This window comes from Pezoporus wallicus, unplaced genomic scaffold (assembly GCF_028554395.1).
Source record: "Pezoporus wallicus isolate ANWC-B61680 ecotype Strahan unplaced genomic scaffold, APGP_CSIRO_Pwel_v1 scaffold_6362, whole genome shotgun sequence".
Lineage (NCBI taxonomy): Eukaryota > Metazoa > Chordata > Aves > Psittaciformes > Psittacidae > Pezoporus > Pezoporus wallicus.
The window spans coordinates 9,609,529-9,635,751 of record NW_026637663.1 but is presented as its reverse complement, the minus strand read 5'-3'; the positions used below and the strand labels follow the sequence as shown (position 1 = coordinate 9,635,751).

At 40.5% G+C, this 26,223-nt stretch overlaps 1 protein-coding gene across 1 annotated transcript in view; it reads right to left on the bottom strand.

Annotated features, from left to right (window-relative positions):
* Positions 1-724: 724 nt before the first annotated feature.
* The window catches only part of MAP10 (microtubule associated protein 10), a 34,004-nt gene continuing 8,505 nt past the window's right edge, over positions 725-26,223 (bottom strand). The window contains exons 2-3 of the mRNA XM_057407048.1: positions 8,101-8,246; positions 725-889 (exon numbers count right to left, since the gene is read on the bottom strand). Coding sequence (XP_057263031.1) covers positions 872-889; positions 8,101-8,246 — 164 coding nt within the window. The 3' untranslated portion in view covers positions 725-871. The remainder of the gene's footprint in view (positions 890-8,100; positions 8,247-26,223) is intronic.

Below are 26,223 nucleotides of genomic sequence, written 5' to 3'. Positions count from 1 at the left end.
GTCTGCCTTGGTGTCCATTAACATGTGAGATCACCTGACTTCCTTTCCCTCAGTCATCACACTCTTGGTGATCTTCTTTCCTTACCCAGTGGCCTGTTTTGTTTTGTTTATCACCAACACTGTAAAATTTTGTTTAAATTGTGCAAGGCATTGAAAAGAGGTGTGAAGGACAGGCAATACACATAGAAAGCTGGACTCAAAATGTAAACTAGATGACTTTTGAAACTGGCATTGGATAGTGCAAACTTCCTGTGTGTCAACAGTTAAAAAATAAAAGAACAAAGATAGGGAAATAACATAAAACATTTCTTCAGAAGAGTGCAGTTTAATGGGAGGCAGTACTGTCAGCACACAGTGGTTGAGACCAATATATTTTTGTGCCCAACTTTTCTTCTTGCTGTTTGATGTGTTATGTCTCTGGGACAGCACCATACTCCTATTTCAGCTCATCACAATGACATCATGGAGCTCCTCCCAGAGGTGCTGCTCTCTAGGGCAGATTGTGTGGTATTGTGCAGTGTTTGCCTTCCTTGTTTTTAACCAACTTCATTGTATCTGTGCTCTGGACTTTCTTCTGCAGCCATTTCAAATTGCTACAAGGAAAAATCAAGGGTATTTGAATAATGGATATTCAATGTGGCTTCTCACAGGAAGCAATGGCTGCTTTTGGTATCTGAAAGGGGACAGTAAAAAAGCTCAAACCACTGGAAGGACAATAAGCATGGTTTGGATTCCAGTTTATTACGCAAATAATGCCATTTAGTGCTAGATAGGAAACAATTTGGAAATGTTAGCTCAAATGTCCAAACTACCAAAAGTTCTTCCACCAGCTGGCACCCTTGTAGGCAATTTCTTCATTTGGTCTCTCTGCTTACTGTTCATATTGTGCCTGTTGGATAAGAAGAGACTGTCAGCTTCCTTAAACTATCACAAGCATCACTTCTTTTTTAATGGAAAGAAAATAATTAAGTAAACTTTATAGTTTGATTACTCATCAAAACCAGTATCATGCTTGGTATTTACAGACAATTTCTGGTGAATATCCAGCAAATTGGAATCTTGTTAGAAAAACATTATTAATAATAATCCCTTTTTAGCATAACTTTGAGAAAGACAAAGGTGAATACTTTTTCTCTGAGAGTTGGCTCAGGAAGTAATATTTTCTGATTGTGTATCTGAGGACAACAAACTCAGATATTACCTAAACAATTCTTTTTACAGATTATAGTTGTGCTGGAAATATGTTTACTTTATTATCTGTAGTTCTGGTCTGCAAGCCTAGCATACTGTAAACTTGCTCTGATGACTGTCAGCAGTTCTGTTGCAAATATAATACTGGATTTGTGGGAGTTCTTACTGAAAGTTTATTTGGAGTCTGTTTTCCTCCAACTTAATTTTGATATAGGAATGCTATTTCAGAATGCCTCCCATTCATGGTACTTTTTTCTTCTAGTTGTCTTTGGGGTTTCTGGAAGTGAGGGGTGTGCTTTGGGCTGGATATTCCTAACAGTTCCTTAAGGCTACTGAGTTCCATTACTGCACGCACACATTCCTAATCACGTTGAAGTGACAATAAATATCAGCTCAATTTAATTATTTGCATCTGCCTACTAATATTTCAGTCAGTTTGGAAGAAGCCACCTGTGGGATATTTTTCATTCCTTTCTTGTACGTGACAAATATGGATAGATAATCCAAGGTGGTTCAAAGAACCGGTCAGGGAATTGCTTATTTTCCTCATGAAAGGATTTTTATAAATGAAAATGCTTGATTTTTATGAAAATCAAACAACCCCAAAAGGTCACAAGTCCCAAAACTATGTAGGGATTTTCTTTATGAGGAAAAACACATCTAAACCAGATCTTCTAATTAAAAGTTCTGTATTTTCACCTTTTACCAACATAGTTTCTTTAAATTTTTTGTTTTGGTTTGGTTTTTCTGGTGGGCTCAAGCAACTTCAGCTTCTGATTTTCTTTCTATGAAAAAAATGTATTCACATATCTTGAAGTTTGTTGAGGTATGTTTTATAAGGTTATAGAACTGAAGCATTTTTTTAACATTAACTTAAGGTGGGTGTTTAACATTGTTTTAAAAACTGAAGGCAGTTTAACAAAGTCACGCAAATAAAATACCCTGTCCTTTGTCAGACACTAAGTGTGGATATTTTTAGATCAGGAGGAAAATGTTTTGGATATGTATAAACTTCAGTATTTCTAAAACATACTGTCTGGTTTGCTGACTAAAAATTTCCAAAACAGTATAATAAACTGGAAGATTTAGTTATTCTGTGTGGCATCTCTGTGAGAGTATTTTATTCCTACACCATGAAAAAAAAACACAAATCCAAGGGTTTTTTTTAAAAAAAAGGAAACAATATCACATGTTTTATGGGACAGTACCCCACCCCCACAAAGTTATATGCCAAAGAAAAATGAAAATCTATCTAAAAGATCTGGGGGACATATGACAGAAAATATGTTAAGATATTTCTCTACCTTGTGATAGTTGAACTGCTTGGTCAAAGTGAAAGGAGAGAGGGTGAGTTCAGCAAAATGGGATTAATAGACTCAGTATGTTAACAAAGTATGGAGCCTACTTGGAAGAATAGCTGTCAAATATACAGGAATAAGTGAAAACTATTAAACATTTAAAGGCTTATGCTTTCATCTTGCTAAAGGGAGATAACCTTCTAATAAAGGTGAAGCAGGTTCTGTGTGGTGGGGAATGCATTAGGCTGGGTGCACACTAAACTTCTGTTTCTCAAACTATGGCGTTCATGGAAAGGGAACCTTGAACAGCTGAATCTACTTTTTAAAACCAATTTTTCACTACTAATACCTATTTCTGGAAAGCATGCATTTATTTGCCTTTGCTGCCAGCAGCTGCTCATGCTCCAGAGCATGAGCCAGAATCAGTGTTTAGACTTCTAGCCAGTATTTGCAGATGCTTTTCACTCCCTCAGTCTGGTGGGCTTAATGGCTTCTCCCAGTGGTAAAATGCTGATCAACATGGCAGTAGCATCAAAGGGAAAGATTTACTGCTGATAGCCATGAAGGCATGGTTTGTGTGATCTCAGATGAAGGTTGTTTGAAAGAAGGGAAGGATAATCACATGAAGATGGATAGATCCAAATAAGAGAGGCATGCATGTCTGCAAAAAAAAATGCGATATGTTTGCCTTCCTGTAAGGAAATCTAGGAGTTCCTAGAGGCCTATCATGAGAGATGGTTTCCTCCATCTTTGTCCTACTCTGCAGCAAAAACTTAAAAAATAAACAGGATGTAATCCATACACTCAATAAATGTATCCAGTTTGATCGGCCCTTTCAGAATGGGGCTCAGTACAGGGTGTAATACACTGACAAGAACAGGACAAATGGGGGGTTTTGTGTTTTTATCCTAGCCTAATGGAGGTGGACACATCTGAACAGTTTGACCTCTGAAGTCTTTCCTTATTTCAAGTCTGTTAATAATAATGAGGCTCCCAGGCAGAATGATCTCCCCTTTTCTGTCATATCTCACTTTCTTTATCCATTCCTGGCTCCCTGCCTCTTTGTTCTCTGCACCAAAAGCTCATTTACTGGTTTTCTTGCTGGCTGTGGCTGCTGGGGTTCACTTCCTTTCTGTGCATTTTCTTCAAAAGCCTTGAAATGTCACATAACTCTATGTCCTGCTGAGATGTTCTTGTCTTATTAACGTACCAACGGGTGTTTTTTAATGAGAAAACATGAAAGTACTATAAGCCTTCCTCTGCGCCTCCCCAGACTGATCATGAGAAATTGATGAATTGTGTGAAGTCTGCAAGATATGGGAATTCATTTTAAGTCTGGGCAAATATGCACAAATAAGAGTTTGTTCTTTAGGAAATGGTTTGAAATTGGCTTTTCCAAATAGCATGCTTTGACTAGGGCTCAGGGCTCTGAGGCTGAATACAGTATCCCCAGAATAATATGACAAACGAATTCCACTAACATGATAAAGACAACATAGTTCATGGACTTTGGAACAGACGCTTACATTACCTGTTCTCACTGGCTTTCATCTCTGGAGTTAACAATTTGGAGCTCATATATATCCTCTAGCTCATGAAGTGGGTGCCTACTCTCCACTACTGATCTCCTAAGGAAGTGATGTAGCATTGCCCCAGTGATAGGGACCAGGTTCCTCATCTCAAGGCTGGGCTTGTTTGTAGGCTGAGGTAGCAGGCATCCCACCAGTGCTTTTGAAAATCTGGTAGGTGTTTGCTCACAAATTCAGAAGCCTCACTGTCAAGTCTTCCATGCCAAACTCTTGGTCTAAGTTGACGTTTGCTTTGGCTCCACTTTTTGTTCCCCAGTATTCATTGTGTAAGAGAGAGAGGAGAAGGCAGGAGAGTCAAAAACAAGCATCAGGAGGGTAGGCAGCCATCTAACTGAAAGGACTAGATTTTTCTCTGCACTGTGTTTTAAATAGGTCTGCAGAGACCTGTTTGTCTGTCTGAAGTTAAACTGTGTGAGGCAGGCCTGTTGCAGAAACCATGGCGCAGAGTCCATCCCGTATCATCACCTGCAGGCAATTCTGCATAAGAAAATGCAAGGGCAGAAGAAAGGTTCACCTAATCACTGTCCTGTCACCAGTGATAGCCAAATGGGGGAGCCTGGAAAGAAGTATAAGAACAGAGCAAGCCTGCAGTGATCCCTCCCCAGGATACTCTCCCAAGATCCAGGTATTTTTTGCTCAGGGACTCACTAAGACAGTGTTCCTAAGGCACTTCCTTTGTAGTCAAGAGTCCTTAACAGATTTTTTCATTGCAAATTTGCCCTTTTTTAATACACATATATTTTTTACATGTGTTCCTTTGTTAAGATGTTTTGCAGCTTAACTGTGTATTATAGTATCAAGAAGCTCTCATTTACTTTGAACTTTTTGCCACCTGCTAATTTCATCTAATGCCCACAGCTATAAGTGGGAATTATATTTTAAGACCAGAGTATCTCTTGCTCAGCATATAATGTGTGCTGAAATGTGTGCTGCATGGGCAAACGGGAATCATAAAACAGAGATTCCCCTGGTCCATGCTTTGTGAAGGCACATCACACTACCACTACAACTCCTGTATCACAGGAAGAGTTTCCAAAGAGTGACTCACTTTGTATTGTCATGTACAAAAAATTTAAACCCTGAAATCTAATGTGGAGCCTAGGGGAAGAGATGTAGGAAATGAATGATGAGAAAGGTTCAGCTGAGACTTTGTCTTTACACATGTTTTAAATATGGTAACCTAAAATCTCTATATAATTAGGTCAAAAGTTCAGAAGAAAATAAAACGCTAAGGGAAAAGTACAGCAGGGGCTTTCCTTAAGAAATACATATCAAAATGTTAAATTTTCCTTGAAAATAGGAACTGTGAGATGTAACAGTGGAGCACAAGCAAGACTGGATACGTAAGTCATTGATGGCAACAGATCATTTTTATTACAAATTACATACAACAGCAGGGAACACCCAGTGTTAAAAGATAACACATGCATATCCGCATATTGACACATTCTTTTTTTAAATATGGACTCCTGTGTTGGTGTTTTCATTGGCAGCAGGAAAATAAATTTTGCCTAATCTCTGATTTTCATTCCAGATAACACCTTCCTTTTTCCAGCTGCCAGTAGTTACAAGGATGTCAAGCAAGAGAAGTAGTTTACTGGTATGAACTGGTGCCTTGGCCTTGCAAATCTCATAGTCCTGACTCCTGATAAGCTGTGCTGTTTCCTTTGTGGGGTATGTACCTTCAGTTTTAAGGGGCTTACCAGCATGAGCGAGACTTATGGAACTGAGATCTTTGTGAGGAAAACCATAAATGCTGTGTGCTCAAATGAACTTTCTGTGCTATAAAAGCATATAATTAATTCCTTTTGTATCATACTTGTGTTTATGTATGTGGGGCTAAACCTTATTGTGATTACAAAATCAAAGGGAAACCACTCAGGAGCTTCTAGGATTAAGGTTTCATTATGCCTAACATCCATCCCTTCTTCCACTACAGATTCACAGGTTTTGAAACAAAAAAACACTATTTGGTGATTAACACATCAAAGTTTGGGGGGGTTCGGTGATCACAGTAGTATGCAAAGCAAATGCAGAAACATCCATTTTGAAGCGTTTTACACATAACTTTTCTCAAATGCCATCCCTGCCAGCAGGAGTCTGAAACAGACAGTTGCAGCTAAACCAAACAAAAAAAGAATCTCTTCTTGAACTGTAAAAACAGGATCGTAGGAGACTATGAGAACTCCTTGAAGCCACTCTCCCTAACTATTCTGACCTGACGATTGTCTAATCTCTTCTTAAAAAACCCCACTGATGGAGACTCCACATCCTCCTCAGGCAGTCTTTGAGTGCTGAACTAAGCTTCCCACTAGAAAGCTTTCCTAGCGTCCCATTTGCATCTCCTTTGTTCACTGAAGCCATTAATGCTGTCCTATTGCAACAGGCACCGGGAAGAGTCAGTCCCCTGCTTTGCAGTGTACGTGAAGTTTACAATTTCCTCTGCCTTCTCATTCACAGATTAAATCTCTCCCATCCCTTTGATCATACCCTGCTGCACACTTTCTCTAGATCTCTTCCTTGAAGTGGACTACCAAAATTGGATGCACTAATCCAGACCATGTCTTACAGCACTTCACAGAGCAGAAGTTTTATAAATTTCTTTTAATCTGTTTATATATAGCTTAGTATGACATTTAGCTTCACCCATCTAAGGATGACCTTTGGTTTTTTTGTGACAGAGCAGTACTGTAACAGGAATGGCAAACCTGTGGTTGCTGAGCCACATGCAATTTGCAAGTGGATCACGTATAGCTTCTCTGTATCAGGCTGCATAGGGTACCTGGAAGCATTCCCTGTGAGTACAGCCAGACAGATGGCTCAGGCACTGGAATTTGTTCCTTTGGGCTGAAGTGTAGAAGACTCGTTTTCAATTTGGATCAAAACCTGCAGTACTACTTAAGAAACCATGCTTGAAGAAACTGGGATGAATCTTGCCAATTGAAGGCTGCCAAGGAATCAGCTAAACTATCATTGTAAGACAGGGCACTGTTTTCCCTGACCATCCCTGCTACAGAGAGTAAAATCTAGCCAAACACTTTTCATTTGTAGTACTTCTATTTAACTACAAAGGCAGCACTGTCAAGCCAGAAACTGGCTAAGCTGAAAGTATCTAAAGGGACAATTTCTGCTGAGTTAAGCCCATTGGGTATCACTGGGATGGAGAAACAGGACCACCAAGGAAAGAATCTCTGGGATTCACTTCTGTGATGCATAACAGAAAACACTGACTGGAGGTACGCTTAGACACAAAGTACTGAGCTGGTGTGTTAGCAACCAGAACCAAAGAGTTGCACAGCTCCATGAGAAGCCTGTGAGGGCTGCTTGTCTTCTCAAGTACAGACAAGCATGTGCATCTGTACACAAGCTCTTCTCTACTAGAACAACCTTTGAATGAATAAACACTGATAAGAGGCTTAAATATTGTGCCTGAACTATGTTTTGACAGCTGTCGCTTGTACTGTCCCCTCCCAGGTCTATCTTTTAATTACATCAAGTTAACACAGTGTTTCATCTGTCACCCTTGCCTGGTAGCAGAAAGGGGCAAATTCAGCCATGGGATGAACAGATTTAGCTTTTCTCACTGCCATGACACAGTGTTTGCTCCTCTCCACTTGAATCACTTACTAACCATAGTGAGTTATCATGGTTAGAAAAAGAAATGGCTTGTCTAAGAGTTGAGCAGTGGTTCAGGGAATTGGCATGTGCTTTGTATGACAATGTAGTCCAGCAGCTAAGGAATTTTTTGTGCATCTGTTCCATGTGGTGTAATTCTAAATCCCAAGGGACAACTGTATTTTCATCAACTAAAGGGGGCTTGAGAACTGACTAGAGAATGAGAAAAAAAAAGTAGTCTTAGCAATTGAGTGATTACTTAAGCTATGTTTGCATCTTTCCATAGCTACTTGAGTGTTGCTGCAGATCCAAATTGCTGAACTATTCTCAAGAAAAAAAATGGAGAGCCTTAAAGATTAATGTTTCCTCTGTGTGCTGACTGATAGATGGGAGATGGAAGTAGTTACCTTTAGTGATACGTTTATGTAGGTTAGGTCAGTCTGCTGGGGGTGTGATTCAGTATCACACATCTTCAGGTATAGGTTCCGCAGTGTTGCTGGGATCTTGGATGTAAATGAGGAGTCTTGGGAATACTCTGCAATGGGGCTTCCTGCTGGAGAACAAAAAGTGAAATTAATTCAAAGAAAAAAGTCCTCTAACAGCTTGGAATATAGCTTATTTTTAAAATTACCCTGGAAAATGAATTTAGTTTGGAAAATGTGTTACTGGGAAGATCTCTGAATAGACTCTTTGCTGACTGTTGCAGAACTGTGTTAAGATGGAGCAAAATATAGTATGGTACAAGAAATGTTATAGCTTGTGTGTATAAGCTCAGAGTATTGCAAGGTTTTCTAAATACCAAGCTTCTAAATTTGAGGAAGACTGGTTAGATTATTCACTACTTTCTGCCATGTATGGATGTGCACTAAGAGAAGGCAATGTACACACTTAGTAGTTTCTTTGAGATGCATCATTAAGTAAGAATAATGACATTCATGATAGTGATGATTCACTGGAGCTGAAAATCTGTTATCCTTTTGAACTAGATTTTATTTTCTGTTTCTCTCCTCCCATATCCAGGAAGGGGAGAGGAAGCAAAACATCTTCTTGTTTGTTCTGGGTTTTTTAATGAACTAAAAGGAGGAACAGTTCCACTTCCATGCATTTCTTCCAGCTCCAGCCACCTCCCCAAAGGCCACTGTGGTGGAGGTAGGTCTGTTTGGCTGTTAGCCTGACAGCTTTCATGGCCAGCTAGCTCCTGGCGAATGTACCCAGGAGAGACCACACCTAGGGGCTGATGTCAAACAGGGCTATTGCAAAGGACCGTCACTACTATGTGTTGGTATGAAAAACTCCCAGTTTCTGATTTCTGTCGCACAAAGCTTTACCATTTTGTTCTTTTCTTATTTATATGCTAACATTCCTGTGTTCCCTTTGAGATAGTTCAGACATTACTGAGATAACAGACACAACACAGGTAACTTTTCTCAGAGAAGGACAATCTCTTGTGTTCATGTCTGAGCTGGCAGATTCCTTTTTTCTTTTAATGTGTTTCTGTTTTTTCTTCATTTTGAGATACCATTTTTTTCAGTAGCAGATAACTTACCCTACTCACCATCCCTGCCATGACAGGCCTATTTCCATTCTGGACCGCAGTCTCACACACAGTGAGGCAGGAAACCTTAGATGACTGAGCATTCTCTATTCAGAGAAAAATGTCCCTTAAAGGGATTTTTCCCCCTCTTCCTGGAAGGGGTTGTCTGCAGGTCAGGTGGGTAAGTTGGAATGAATCACAGAGGAGAGAATGAACTGTCAGTTTGGGGTCATCTTTTTTCTACCTCCTGTGTCTCCTTCAATTTGCCAGTCTCACTGAAGTTAGATCTTTCAAGATCTTTCCTAAGCGCAAATGGAGGCAAAGAAAGAGTATCTCTCATCTTTTCCCTAGTTGTCAGCCAAAAGCTGGTCAGACTTCAGCACCTGTGAAACTGTGAGGAGTCATTTCGCTGCTTCTGTGCTACTTCCTGCTCATCTTGGTGAAAAGCCTCCTTTCTTTTGTAGAAAGGAGAAACTACCTGAAATGCTGTGTGAGCTGACATAAACCCAGATCACCTTCCTGGAGAGAGAAGAGGTTTGTGGTAGCATGAGGGATACAGACAGCCTTCCACAAATATGCTGTATACTGCAAATTTGAGACTTCACTGCAGCAAGAAATGAAAGGCTATGGTATGCAGCATGGACTGTGGCTGCTTTGGAGACTTCACCTCCCTACAGCCATTTAACCTTGCACAGGCTCTTCTTGTCTTGAGGGCCCTGTTGAAGCTAGATTCAGTAGAGCAGTATTTCCATTGTGGCAACAGAACTGGTTCACTGTTGCTCACTACCCCAGGAAGTGACAGCCCTGCCCTTAAAAGTCCCTCCTGCCAGAGCTGCTCTGCTGCAGATGGGCAACTGCAGATGTACAGAGGAGCTGCTAACATTGCTGCAAGCAGCATTAACTTTGACTGAAATACATGCTGGTCATTAAGGGTTATGCCCTTTCCAGTGACTGCTCACTGGCTCCTCTGAACCTTGCAGATACCAAACTTTGCAATGATGCTATGGAAGATACCCTGCAAACTCACCAGGAATATGGGGCAAAGTTCTCTTCCATCTCATCTATGCTTTCATCTTGTCTTCCAGTTTGCAGAGCGCTTTTCTCCGTTCATTGCTGTGTGGTAGATAGGAACATTTGGCTTTTTGCAATCAAAGCAGCTGTGGGGGTCTCTGTGGGATTCTTTTAACATGTAAGCATTGCACAAGTCCAGCTCCAGGAAAAGAGGCCAATATTTTCTTTAACACATGCTGGCATAAAATAGGAACAACTCTTCTAAAAGCTTAGAGACTGAGATGGCCTTGGATTAGATCCAAGGACCTCAGATTAATTACAAAACTAAACCAGAATGAATGTTCTTTTACAGTTCTGCTGCACAATGGTCCCTGGACTTACTGAACCTGCATGTCATATATATAGATAAGGATGATCTGTACTGAAGCAGAATAAAGGGCACATTTACCTAGCTGTGAATTAAGGGCCTATCCTTTGCTGAATTTTGTTGTTACTTTACTGTATTTGAACAAATGTAAGAGCAAAATCATATCTGATACTGAGGAGAGAAGATTGCAAGGCAAATTCAGCTTGTTTTACTCAGGCTTGTTCCGTTGCCAGAAATTTGCCTCGTCTCTCCTTAAAGTGATGCTATAATGTTTCTTGTTCTACAGAAACTTACAGTGCATGCAACCAAGGTCATCCGTCCTCCTTCTTTTTTAGAGGCTGTCAGGGTAGAGCTTCTATTAATTAACTTGCAGAGTAAGAACCTGAATAAATTGTAAAGAACACCCATTGCCTTTCAAAAAGACATGAACACTCCTTTCATGCTTTTCATAACAGCAGCATGCTTTGGAAATAAGGCTACATCTATTGGAGTCATTATGACCGAGGCAGCTCAGGCAGCACAAACTGCAGGCAGCTTTCCAAGCAGAGAAAAGAGCTGGGGCCTGCAGCATTTTGGGAAAGACAGCATTTGTGAACAAGAGGAGCCCCAGGACCTACACTTGCCAGGAGCCACTCGTTCACACAGAAGCATGGTACTACATGTAGGCTGATTGACACTGTCTTACCCACCAAAGAGGAAGCATCTCCTGCTGGCTTCCTACCAGCACACAGAGTCTCTAATTTAGGAAAGCAAAGTACAGTCTTGTATGCCAGTCCTGAAAAGCTACCATCCCTGATGTGGAAACAAGGATGGGCAAATCTGAATAACTCTAGCCAAGAATAAAAGCACACTTGCTTCTAACTGGAAACAATTTCAGCGCATGGTGAGATGGAGGGACTTTGTTTGGCCTGGAAGAAACTCAGGAAGATCTGATTTCTGCCTCCAGCAAGTAGGGCTGAGGAGATGGAGCCAGGCTCTTCCCAGAGGTGCACAGTGATGGGCACACAGTGGCATCAATCACACACTACAATGACAAAAACACCAGCTCAGTACAGGGATAAACATCCAGAAGGATGCAGCATGCGGACACATTGCTCAAGGAAAGTGGGATCTCCATCCTTGGAGGTATAAAAAGTCTGGCTGGACAAAGCCCTAAGCAACCCGCTATCACTTTGAAGGTGTCCTTGCAGGTAGTGGAGTGTTGAATAAGACAAGCTCCAGACCCACCTCAATTTTAATTTGATTCCAGGTCGTTACATATGTTATTTCCTAACTAAAGGGACTGTAGAAAGTCACTTCACTCTGTTTGCCTCTGCTTTCTTACCTTCATATTGGAAATAGTATTTTACTTCCATGAAACTTATATTCTTCATTATTATTGTCTTTTTAAGTTCCAAGGGTCCACTTGAAAGTATACAAGTCCTAAAGAAAATACCAGTCTTTAGGAAGGCAAAAACTGAAAAAACCACAGGCCAATAGTTCAAATATTCTGACACTGCTGTAACACCTTAAAAAAAGGGTTTCTTTATGAGAGGAGTTGAAATTATAAAGGATATTTGTCAGTTTCTCCCTTTCTCCTATGTCTCCAGAAACAAAGTGGGGTTTTAATCTAAATAAGCACCTTTTATTGGAGCAACAATAGTGCCATCTGGTTATTCCACATAAGAAAGTGCTTAAAATGATTTAGGAATGGCCCAGAGTTGACTTGCACAGAGCCTGTGGGCATCTGCAACATGAAGCTGAATTTGAACAGTTGTAAGAGCCATGCAGGTGGAAGGCAGGGTAGGACAGCACGTTCTCTTTGCAGACACTGGGAGATAGTTCCAGTTCCTAGAATGTCAGTGATGTCAAAAAAATATCTCCTATACAGCTACCATTACCTCCTTCCCTTTAGAGCTTTCCCCATTAGAAAAGGCAAAGCTTATTCCAGTAGTAATGCTGTAAGCATTTCATTACTCCTTCTGCAGGCAAAGGTCTGTCTATGTATGGGTACATGAGCATGGTCAGATAATGAGCTGATTGGTTGAACATCTGCAGGTGCTCTATAATGACAACAATTAAGCTATTCTGAAGCTATTACCATATTAAATAAACTTACTGAAATGATATTAATTAGAATTCATGTTCTAGAAATGAAACAGTACAGCAATTACATTGCTATTTAATGACCTGTAAAAGTAAAGTATTAAAAATGGTAAATTTCCTTTATGTAATTAATTTAAGGCTGGAAGACAGTGGGTCAGACTGCTCCCTGTCATAACTCCAGCCATTTCTGTACTTATGCAACATGAATGATTATGATCCTTTTTACATTTTATCTTGAAAGAATAATTATTTGGCATTTGAGATCTAAAGCTCCCCAATAATTGTGCCAAAAACTAGAAATCAAAGTTCAGCTGATCTCACTGTGAAGTCTGAAATTTGGTAGGGTTTTGGGAAAAGGCTCAGTAAGGTTTGTGACTGAGGTTGTCAGCTGACCTCAGCGATGTGTATTTTACAGACAAGATTTAGCAGAGATTACTCTTTTGCATACCATCTTCAGGCTCTCCCTTTACTTATTTTCCACCCCACCCCCCGGCAGTCATAGATAAAGTACTATTGACGCACTATTTGCTATGAATTTTTCAGATTCTGTGACATGGTGACTTCTCCAAGCTATATCCTTAAAAACTGAAACAGATAGGTTCTGCCTAGCTCTCTGAGGAGTTATAACATTGAGACCTGTCTGTCCTTGGGCACAGAAGCCTTTGCAGCTGTATTAGTCTCTTGAAGCACTGGGGTTATTTCCCTTGTGTGCTCAGCATGGAATATGCTTGGAGCTTTGTTGTTCCTCTTAAATGGAACTCTTAGGGTGGGCTCAATGTGCCTGGCAGCCAGTCCACTTAGGACCCCTGAAACAGCCCTTGTTTGTTATTTTGTACTGCCTTACAAGTGGGAACTCTGGATACCAACCAGTCATGAATGACAGCATTGTGAAATGAAGAGAGTAAGCTGGAGCAACTGAAACACTTGTGGGTTGCTATCTGCAAAAGCAGTAGAAACCAGTCAAGAGAGTTCCTGTCCCTAAGCTATCATCCAGTGTAAGCTAAGTCTGTAGAGCGACCCACCGGTGTTGCTTTTGGCATGAGGGAGCTGTGAGCCACAGCTTCTTCCTTGCTGATGACTGAGCTGTAGTGTTAGAAAAGGGATAGTCATGATGCACATTACCCTTCTGTAATACAGGGCCCTAGATCCTAACTGCTTGTCTGGGTGTTTTCTATTGCATGCTTTTCATAGAAAAAGCAGAGCCATAGCCTAGGGCACATAACAAAAACTTCTCTGGACGACAAGCTGCTATATTTACCCTGGGATCTTCCATAACAGTGCCTATTTTCAGACTGATTTTCTTCCCCTGCTGAGAAGGAAGAAGCTGTAGGATTTTAATGATTTATTTGATGAATCTGAATTTTATTGTTGTTTTATCTATCAAAATGTTCAGGGACCGGAATCTACACACAGAAAGGAAGGTGATTTCTTTTATTTCCTTATACTGCATGGGGCAGTGGCAAGGGGATATTTCCATCTTTATTGCAGTAAGCATTTGCCTGAGGAACAGTGGGGCACACAAGTCTGCAAGTTTGAAGAAAAACAAGATGACAGTCAAAACTGGGAGCTGAATGTTGAGCTGTTATTTGATGCAGGTTCTTAGCTTTCTAATCTTCTCCCTACATACTCATTAATAGGCAAAACTGTTAAAAATAATCTTACCAACCCAGAACTTCTTGGTTATAGTCTCCTTTACATTTACATTGACATTGTTGTAAGGACTTGGCGTATTTAATTGCAATAAGTTATTGAGTGTGTGTCTATGTGCTTATGTGAAACTGCAGATATAACTGACATGCCCTGTATGAAATCCCAGGAAAGTATTTCTCTTTAAATATCAAACATTATTTAGCCTCAAGTGTTTTAAATCAGGCTTAATCCCTTTTGCCTCTTAACCAGACTGTAGTACCCCATAATTTTAAAAATAGCTTCATATTTGTGAGCAGGGAAACACAGTCTTGACAGACCACCCTGGTTGTCCTCATAAACTTTTGAGGCAAGCTTCCAAGCCTTCAGAACAGACATAGTCAGAAGTCAGAAGGCCCATGATTTATGTCTCTCCTCTTGAATATCTATAAAAAGGGATGATGGGGTGTTGCAAAAATGGATTAATGGATTGTACCTGGAGCTTTGTGATCCTTCAGACTAAGCTGTTATAAATGTTCCAATATGACCTTTTGCTTAGCCTCTCTGTTGGAGATTTTCCCATAGACACTGTGGACTGTTCTTTGGTGAAGCTCTCGTACATGGCTCAATTTCCAAACCAAGTTGTGTTCTGTATTAGTACTATTTTAATGCTATTTTATGAAAATAGCAATGTCCTTGAACAACTTTTCCTTTTGGTATGGATGGTAAAGGCTCTGAATATAACATTCCTTATCTAACTTCGGAGGCTATTTGTCCAAAGCCCCATATATTTTGGAATGTGTATTAATAATTGAATCTGACCTGAATTTGTTCCTTGCAAATTTAGCACTAACTAATGAGTCCCTAATTACAAGTTCTCATATTAGGGTGCTAAAATTTACTGGGGAAAAGGTTTCTCAGGTTCCACCATTTGTTGTGTGAATTTTCACAGGGTGCAGACAAAAATCCCGAAGTTCTACATAGCACATTGGTCTCATTGTAAAACCTGCAGTAGACCCTCTGTGGATTAACTTTGCCTTGAGAGGTTTGCAAATTCAGAAATCCAGAAGGTTATCTATTCCCCAGAAGCTTAAGGTTATGTCCTGGGGGCCTGTCCACCTCAACAGCACCATACTGTTGTTTCTTACATGCTGCTTTTGATGATTAAACGGAGCCATCAACCCATGAGAGACAAGTATGGGGGAAAAAGCTTGAAATAATTGTTCCCTACTGCATGAGTGAGGATTCAGTTTAAGGATCACACAGCATTATGGGTATTAATTTTAGACAGTCACCTTTTAGAAGCTTATCTTAACCTAATTAAGTGTCTGTTTTCCCCTTAGGGCTGGCACTTTTACTAGATGAGATAACAGCTGCATCTCTGTGAGAAGTCTTGTGAAGGGCAAAATATTTGTTAGCAGTTGCTATTTTCAGCCTTGCCAGAATAAACAAAGAGCTAGCCACCTGCAGTCATTTCTTTTAGAAAGTCAGCACAATCTGTACATATTCCAGGGTCAGCAGAGGCAGGCATGATGAGAATGGGCAGGCTCACCCAAAAGCCTTTGGGAAGATGCTTCTGGAGGGAGTGACAGCCTCTTCAGTTTGGAGACATACGGGATTGTTACATGATTGATAGCGCTCTTCTAACAAGGCTGAGGAATACATGGAAGAACAGAGTGCTTTGAAATTATTACTGCATCTTGGGATAACACAGTGTGAGACCCACATTGGCTATAAACAAGAGAGCTAGCACAAACAAACGGGGAGTTCAGGCAGAGGCAAAGGCAGGAGAAAAGAGGAGTGGGTTTTTTTTTTAACTCCTTTTTATTTTTTGGTAATAATCCACAACTACATTTCAGAACATATAATTTTAGACTCTCGTTGTCTGAACAATACATCTTCATCTCAAAAACAATTAGGCTTTGGGCTTAATGTGCCTCAGAGGGTTACATAAACTAGATCCAGGATAACTCCTTACCCAAGAAAAACATTCCTGACTGCGTGGGAGAGCAGATGGCATTTAGGTAAACTGTATTTGTAGGAACCCCTCCCCATGCCATTAGATGGCAAATGGCTACCGTCATTGTTGTTCCCCTGCTTGGGTTTGTGGGAAGCTATGGGAAAAGTAGGTGCTTAACGAAGTATGCCAAATACTGTGGTGATGAAACAGAGGGAGTTAATGTGTAGACAGTTATTACAAGGGTCAGCACTGTTGTACCTTTACAAGTGCCTGCGGTTTGTGTGCCACATTAGACCCCAACCCCAGCTACAAGGGGGAGAAGGGGGATTTGTGTGCTGGCTCCGTTCTCCAGAGCAGGCAAGGAAAGGCCAGGAGTGAATGCAGCCACAGGTGGCTTTGTATGAGGAAGAAGGATCCACAGCTGCTCCCTATGACATGCCTGAGGGCATCTCATGCTGGGGAGAGCTGTGTGGATTGGGACATAGCCCTGAAACCCCTTAGGCAATCTCATCTTGAAAGGCTGTGGGTCTTTGGAAGACCTACATCAAAATCTAGCTCTGAATTTGACATGAGCTGTCTCTGCGGTGGTAAGATCTGTTGTACTGAATAAAGGTATCTAGAAGAGTGTCATCGCCTGGAGGCACCCACAGGCCTTAACGGCCCTGATAAGCCCTACCTGGGACCACCCTGCCCATGGCCCTACTTCATCCCTTTGGGTTGTCAGGCCCTTCTCTAGTGATGTTGCAGCTGTGCTGGTCTCTAGCTCTCCATGGCTGTGTTGAGCTACAGCCATATCCTTGCTTGTCCCTCTGGTGACAGTCAAAGCCCAGGGAAGAAATCACTGCTCAGAGTGAAGGTGGACTGATGGGCCACTGGCATGGAGGGTTAGTGGATGTTTCTCTAGGTCTTAGGCTGTTTATTTACATGTACTGAGGGAACTGGAGGAGACTTAAAAAGTTATGCTAGAGCTGATCTCTCCCTGCTGTTTGGCAGGGTTGGGTTTGAAAGGAAGTTATTAAAGTGTCTGGTTTCTGTCTACTCTGCTTACCTGGATGACTGCATATAATTTATGAGTAAGTGTGAAACCCTTGAGCCTCAGTAACAACTTGGAGCATTTGCCCAGAGAAAGGTTTTCCCATCACCCTGTTCTTGTTCCTTGTGGTCTAATTCCTTTCCCTTGGTTTGTTGCAGGTTACACAAGGGTTTGGATTATTCTGGGGACTACTTTTGTATTGTAAGTATTTTTACCAGTAGCATTTTTAAAGGAGGATGGATATTGGCAGGTGGAGAATACCCAGATGAAAATGCAGTATTTAGTTTTATTGCCATGAGTGAGAAAGCCTGCAAAAAGTCAGATTTTCTGGGTCAGTAAATGAATATTTATTATTTGAAAATGTATTGTGAAGACGAAAAAGCTCAAAACTTGACACTGGTGAATAAACTGTATTGTTTCTGAACTCAGAGTTATGTAAGAGAAAAACAAATGTCCTCCTTTCTATGCCTGAGGGAGTACAGGAGGCTAGAAGAGCCTGGTAAAATTATATATTCTGCCTATTTGTAGAACCAGTGCTAAACAACAGAGAAAAGTGAAGATATTTTAAAGGCCTAGTTTTGCCCTTCAGTTAGTATTGTAACATTTCACAGTCTTTCATAACTTCCCAGCAGGTTGGGGCATTGTGGAACAGGAGGCCTTCCTGTCACCAGCAGCCATTTTAAAACCAGAGTTCTTCCAGCACACTGTCAGTAACTCCAGCTCTTCATGTGCTTTTTCATTGCAGCTTGTGGAGAAGCAGCGCTCCTTTTTGCCTTTACAACATTGGCAATGCCAGTGTAGGGACCAAGAAAATCAGTCTTTTAGAAAAATAACACTAACTGTGCCCAATGCTTTTGGCACCTCAGAGACAGGGTGCCATCCTTGATCAGCCAAGTGTGCAGAAAGAGATGCTACTTATAGGCCCCCAACCTATCTTTATGTTCATCTGGTATTCATCTGTATGGTGTTCTCAAGCTCCAAAGTTCACTGCAGTGGCACTGGAAATAAAGACTGATTAACCATATGTGTAGGCTGCTGAGAACAGTAGCTATCATATAAAAATAACCTAAGTTAAATTTATAATCATTCTTAGTTGATCTGGGAGGTCTTGACCATCGGGTCAGCCTAAAAGCATCTCCAGTGTTACAAATCAAGTTAGCCTGTTCTGATATCTTTTCTGAAATTGTAACTAAGGTGCGTGTCATGAATGACCCTTTGCTTTCTCCATCTCTCCTCTTGAAGAAGAGACGTTTCCACCACAAGCCCTTGGAAAATAATGGAAGTCAGAATGATCTGAGAGAGCCCCATGTGTGCTTTCCCACAGGATAAAAGGATAGAGAACAAGGGTGTCTGGGATGCAGCTGACTGCAGTGATTACTTTAGCACTGTGGGGATCATCAGCATGTTGTCAAGGATGCGTCACTGGGACAGTGCATCCAGCAAAAGCTGTGAGTTCAGTAAGGAAGGGCTACTGTACATTTGCCCTTCCCATAATTTTTACTGGACCTTTAGTTATACCCAGTACAGACATTCTGTAAAGTCATAGATAAAACAGCTTTTAAAACTTAGCATATCATAATTCAACTAAGTGCTTTGTTCACAATGGAAAGATCTTTTCAGCTTATCTTTGAAAGACAGGATTTATTGTGCCCTGGCTCTGTGATAAATTCTCCAGTTTGCCCTCTGTTGAAGGGAGATCTCTTCTATAATTTAAAGCTTCTTACTCTTGAATTTTATGCTCTGAGGGCTAACACCTTTATATGTGGTGCATCCAAAGAAAATCAATCTAAGAATAGCTGACTCAAAAAATATGCTTATTAAATGTATTTAGTAAGATAACAGATTCTCCTTGTTGTTGCCAATCTGTAACACTGAGATCTGTCTGCACCTCCCTCCCTTTCTGCTTGCTCTGAGTAACGATTTACTCATGGAATTCATAGTTGCATCTTGTTAAATCTGAAAGGTTCCAGCTAAAAGTCAATATCAAATGAACATATCTCCACACTGTAAAAGCACGCAACCCATCTCTTTTGCCTAAGGGACAGTAACACAGAAGGCAAAGCTCTTGCTCCTGCCATGAAGCCTCCAGTCCAAGCTCTTGGGAAATCTGACTTAGTAATTTTTTCTTTTGTTTACAAGTTACAAATTCACCTTTTGATAATAGATTCAAGCCTGAATAATGTAACAGGAACTCTATTAAATGCTCCAGATCCATGCTTAGAGCAATTGTTACTGAAATACCAAACGACTTGAGTAAAGCCACTTCAGACTTGGCTCATTGTACTTTATCCTTTTGAGAACAGAAACCAAGTTTAGAGTTCAAAAGTTAGAATTATATCATGGACCATGCAAAAAAAGAGCATTAACCAATAAATGTATTCTGTGCTACCCTAGTAGCTGTGAAATAGCTTTCTATAGGGAAAGTGTTAGAAAAAACATATTAAGCTCTTGCATCACATCTAATGATTATCCATGAACAGCAAAATCAAACTGCATCAGAAAATGCAAAGTACATTTATGGTACTGTCTTCTTCCCTTGAGAAATAGGAATGGACTGATATGGTTGTGGGATAAATTTCAAATTAAAAATAGCAGTTCCTACTCTGATAGTTACATGTTTAAGTGTGTATTTAAAGGATACATTTTGGTTAGTTAAACCTAAATTAATTCTAAATGCAGAAGTTAAAGAACTGTCTGTTTGATAGGTGTTTTAAAATCCCAGTATGAACACGAGGTTCAGAATGATTTATTAAGCACACTAAAGCTGGAGTCATGCATAAGCAATGAAGCATGCTGTAGCTGTCTTCTGGCTTTAGAAATTCTGCTGCTGCTTTTAATGTTCATAGCTTTTAAAGCTGTTTCTCCAGTTATGCTTCTGTCTTCCTTTACTGAAATGAAAATGTTGGTCCATCTGTGATATGCCATATGCTTTTCTTACCAATATTACTGTTTAAATTTGGTATTATTTAAGAAAACATTTCTTGAAATAACTCTCTCCTAAGACTCTCCAGAGAGTCTTCTTCTAGATGTTATAGATTCCACCAGTGTTTGCCGAGATGTGAGACTGAACTTTCGCCTTTTGTCTTGGTTTAACCACGTTTTCTTCCACTAGGAAGAAAATTAACTCTATCTCAGACAAAACCAGGACTCCTTTGATCAAGTTGTCTGTCACTCAGCTTTATTCATACTGGTGCTCAATACACAGTACTCGTCAGATAACAATAAACTGAAAATATGTTTTCTTTAAAAAAGATTTTGTAGGTATGAAAGTGCTGACTGAATTGTGAAAATGAATGAATGGAAAACTCACAAGTTTTGCAAAGTGTCTGTCTTTTGCATGAAGTGTGTGACTCAGTGCAGCCTTAAATCCAAACAGTATTAAAAATTAAAGGAGGAAAGGATGATGCAGCTTTTTATTCGGGGGAAATATAATCCAAGTCCAGCTGTGAAAATTCAGAAAGAGCTTGTGCAAAGTTGAAAAGAGAATGCTTAAATGTTGGTAGGAAGGTGAAATGTAATCAAGGGATGCACTAGTGGAAGGAAATAGGGAGGGAAGTTTAAAGCCATGATTGGTTTCCTGGCTTGAGTGAAGTTCTGGAGATCTCAGGTCCAAAAAGGAAGTAAAGATTGGATGTAGTAGGATATGGAGGCATGAAAGCACATTTTGGCTTCACTTTCTGCTTTATTCTTGGAGTTTACTTGAAGACCTGCAGTATCTCTGCTTTTCCAATTAAATTCAAGACTATCATAAGTGCTGGGATTTGGAGGGGTCCTGTCATTTGGGAAAAAAAGACCACTTCAACATTACGCCTTTCCTTAGGGAAAAGGAGCTTATACATATCTCTCCTGGACTGCAGATTGGAATCTCCCATAAACTAAAGAGGGATATGCAGTTCTTGGGTAGGAAAAAAAGGGAGCTGGTCTTTTCTACCCAGGCACGCACTAGGATCCATGGGGCAAGGCTTGCAGGGTTTCAGGTCCTTTTCCCTGTGCTTTCCGTATGAACCACTGGATGCCTAGCATGGCCTCTGGATGTGGTTGGTTAGCAGAGGGCAAACTGCTTCCAGGTTAAGCCTAAGATACAACACAAACAATATGGCACTGAGGGACTGGGTAGAGGCATGCTCTTAGCTTATTACAGATTCTCTGTAAGGCTCTTTACACAGCTCTGGGAAACCTTTTCTGTTTCCAGGCTGATCTTCAAGGCTACATGTATAACAGTAAATACATCAGGCCAAAATCTATCTTTCAGCCCATCATCAAGTGGCAGAGTTGTGATCATTTCAATATCAATACATTCTTTTCCTTCTAGACAGGGACAGTCTTACCTGCTCTATGTCCCCAGACCATGCTGTTCTCCAAACCAAGCCTGCACATGTGGGACAGGGCTCCGTGCAACTAAAGCCCACCTGGTGAGGTGCAGCCTCTTAAACAGCATGGTTGCTCATTTACCAGGGCATAGGTCTGTGCTCTGGCCCTGCTTAGTTTTATCATTTTTGACATAGCCCAAGTACTATGTCCCTGTAAGCATCTGAATTTCTTTCTGAGCTCTCCTGCCACAAGCAAGATCTGGTGCCTGATGCTTTGTAGATGACAGTAATCCTCTTCCTGATTACACTTGGAAGGAAACTTCTTCCTAAGCACTGATGGTGAGAACTCTATACTGTAAGTCGTTTCCAACCTACACAGAAATGCAATTTCTACTTAGTGGAAATACAACTTCTGTTCATGACTCATATCTACTTCTCTTTAGAACATCTTGTCTTGTTAGTGTAGTTTTGTAATAGTTCAGTTATCCTCTTAAGGCAAAGTTATTAAGGGAGTTGAATGAGTCTGAGCATACTGTTATGGCTTAATGCTATCATTACAAAGTTTCTGTGTAGTTCTACCTTAACAATGAGTAAAGATGAGTGAGGAACATAAAGGATTTCTTTAGTCTCACTTTAAAGCCTTTTTTTCTCCTATTCAGCTGCACTTTAATCTATTAGCGTTTTGGTGGCTTATAGACTGAAATATGTTGTGTTCCCTTATTCATTGTTTGTTTTCCTGGACAGACTGTCCTTACTACTGATTACCTGCATGTTGCCTGACTGTTTTCCTTTTGAAATCCAAGAGGAAAAATGCTGTAACAATCACATAAACATTCTGTAAGTGCCTGGAAGTTAACAAGGAAATGAGTAATATCCAGCATGTCAAGAACAAATTATATCAGACTAATCTGTTTTTTCCTACAACCATGTAACAGGCTGTTTGGATAGGGGAGAATCAATAGATGTCACAAGTCCTGACATTAGGATGCTCTAACATGCCTGCAGATAAGCTAGAGAACATGCTTTGGAAGTGAAATTTCTCATGCGGTATGTGGCTTTGTGTTCCCAGTGCATAGCTCTCCATGGGTCACTGCCCAAATGGACATAAGCAGTAGTGAGGCATTGTAAGGGTCTGTTATGACTCTGGACATACTCAGTATCTTCATTAACAGCTAATTGATGGAAGGGGAAGGATGTGTATTACACTCACAGTACTCACATGGTAAACAGGTTGAGACTGAAAGGTGTGTGAGGTAGTTCTTCTAATCTGTTAGGTCCTAGGGAAGCTTCCACTGGAGTGACCATGTATAGCTAAGGGTACTGCATGTCAAGGAAGATGCATACAGCTGTGATCAGAAAGCAACAAGAATGGCCAGTGGCCTGTGAGGAAAGGCTGAAAGACCACTGTTTGCTTAGTCCAGAGGTAAAAAACCCCAAGTCTTAAGTACAAAGAGAGGGCAGGGGAATAATCTGTCCTCTTTGTCTGTAGTGTGTAAGATGGGAAAGAGTGGACTTCCGTATCACGGGACATGGAGGCTTGACACTGAGAAAAACTTTTAACGTTCAGGATAATAAAGCCCTGAAACATGTTGCCTGGGGAAGATGCATCATCTGTCTTACTGGGGTTTTTAAAAAAAATGAGCTAGACAAAAATCTGTCAGGACTGATACCGTTACAAGTTGATTTTTTTGCCTAAGGGCAAGGAGATGGGTTAGATGAAGTCTTCAGTCCTTCAAGCACTATTGTCTGTAGTTCTGTAATGTCACTGCTGAATTCAGCACTTCCACATTCATGTCTGAAAGCTGGCTGAATACATAGGGAGCCTGAGTATTCACTCAGACCACTCCCCTGTGCTTTTTTCTAATCCATAAAATGAAGCCCAGAAGGGGTAGACCTCATTATGTTCTAGTTTACAGGCACAAGTATTAGGGAGGTAAGAGATAAAGAACAAAAGTTTGGGTGAGAAACCCCTTGCCTTCCCAGTGACATCCTGCCAAATGTACCAAGCTCATCCTTGTTATGCTCCCAAACGGCCCATCAATGATTGCATTAGCACAAAGTATCATCATCTGAGAAGAATTCACATGCAGAATTCATTAAATTAAAATTTAAGGCAATAAAGGAGGGCTTATAATGTATTTGCAACATTATCAGTAGCAGTGTTGCCAGCATATTAGTGACTATGATGGATTCACTACTAGAGAATTCATTAAATTTACAAGAGTCTCCCCAAATGATCCACTGGCTAAAATACTAATTGCTGCCCTTGGGAGCGTTTTGGCCATTTAGTTTCCAAGCAGAGCTTACTCTGAGAACAGGATTATGCTGCTGATATTTGCTTGAATTTAGGAGTAGAGTCAATTTTTGTTAGGGGTTTTTCAACACTGAGGACAGGTTCTGCTTGTACAGGGCTTGCTGCCTTACTCAGTGTAGGGCCTTGTGAGAAATAATTTTATGAGTGAAAAATACATCACTTGTTACAAAGTGCCCCAAAAGTAAAAATATAAACAATAACCAATCTTATACTTGTGCAATGAAGCTTAATCTAAAGGCTGTAATGGTTTGTTTGTGTAGTGGATGGTAATTATTTCTGTCTGTGCAGTCACCTTTGCGAAAAAATTGCTGAAGCTTAAAAATGAATGTATAAAGGAATCCTCTACTTTCCTTCTTAAGCTGGTGGGTACTTTAAGGTTAATGGTTAATTTTGCAAAGTCAAGTGTTTCCACGTATTTGTGAATGCGCACTGGAGAAATTCTCCAGAGATTGAGGTTGTAATGCTCTTCAGCAGTGTGGGTCTGTGGAATTCCTCTTGAATGAACTCAAAGTGCAGTAGGTCACAATCTGGATTTAATTTTCCTATTTGTAAATTCTGATTCTGATTTAGAGAACTGGAGACTGGCTGATGCAGAAAAGGCCTTCTCCAGACGCTGTGATATTATTGCAGATTGGTTTCTTGACTACAAAATTGAGATCTATAATAACTTCCATGGGTCAGTAGCTGCAGCGTTGATTTCTTTAATGGAACTAGAACTATAACTCCACTGAAGAAAAGATGAAGCATTTTTGGATGAGGTGGCTGATTATTTTTTTGACAGACCCTTAGTGCTATATACCAAATATTAAAGAAAACAATGATAGCAATAACAGCTGTCAGTGGCTGAGAGAGGACAGGGAATCTAGGACTTGTTCATCTAGTGCTGATGGGCTGATTTTCTTCTCAGACCTTGAAGACCACCACCTGAATCACTGTCTAACTGTAAGGTGAGCACTGGGGTAGGACAGAAGTTTTCTGGCAGTTTGTTTCAAGGCTCCAGGTAAACCCAGATAGCTGCAGTGCTACCTTGCACAAACTTTTTTTCAGTTTCTTTTTATCTTGCACAAGATGCAATCCTGGCTTGTCAACCTTGGGAAATTATTGACTCATCCATTGTACTTCCCTGTTCTCCGTAAATTGCAGTGTGATTCCCAATTTACCTGCCATATGGCCAGTTCTTAAAAATCCAACTGCATGAGCAATCTGTGCCCAAGACCATGGGAAAGGAGCACATTACTTACAAAGTATGTAATCAAGCAGTGTGATCCAACCCATTAAGTGGGGGACATCCTTCTCTTTATTTGGGCATTTTACTGGCTCTGGGGTTTCAAGTGGGACCTGTCACTTACACTTTCTGATAATAAAACTTAATTGAAATTTCATTCCTGTACCAGCAAATGCCAGGTCACCAGATGGTTCCTAATTGTTATGTCCACATATTCTATGCTGGATTGCAACAGACATTTGTGCTAATGTTACTGGGACAATTGCTACATGTACTTTGTAAATATTTTAATATACATATCTTATTGTTTAAATTAGGTTAAAAGAAACACTTCAGTATTTATTAAACTGTAAAGTAATAAACTTCCACAGGGAACTCTTAAAGTTGGGATTTTTTGATTTGTTTTCTAAATCATCAGTAAAACCCTAACAGGTTTTTAACCACAATCAACTAGTGGGTCCTTATTAGAAAATCAGGATTCCTGAGGTTGTAAAATATGTGGTCCAATCGGGGAGGTAATTTAAGACAAACTGTTTCGTCTTATCAGTATGTGCAACATTTATCCTGAGACAAATGCCTTCCAGGATGCAGAATGGGACACCCAAACTGGCAAGTTAGATGAGATGTTAAAGGACAAATAAATGGAGAAAATCTGACAGCCATCATAGGTTTATGAAAGGCAAGAAAGAATACATACTAGGTAGATGTGCATCACCACACTTTGTACTTCTCAAACTCTTGCTCAGGACCTTCTTGACCAGTAAATAATACACGCACTGTGCTAACCTTAGAAAAAACATGTTGTGAGCTCACTCACTCCAGTAGGGCAGGCTTGTCCATGGCAGAAAATACAGGCCTAGAGAAGCTGTGGCTTCTCCATCCCTGAAAGAGTTGGAGGGGGCTTTCAGCAACCTGGTCTAGTGGAAGGTGTGCCTACCTGTGCCGGGGGGGGGGGGGGGGGGGGGCTGGAACTAGATGGTCTTTAAGGTTCCTTCTAACCCACACCATTCTATGATTCTATGACAACCACTGAAGCCCATTAAAGTTGTAGGCATGGGCTGGACC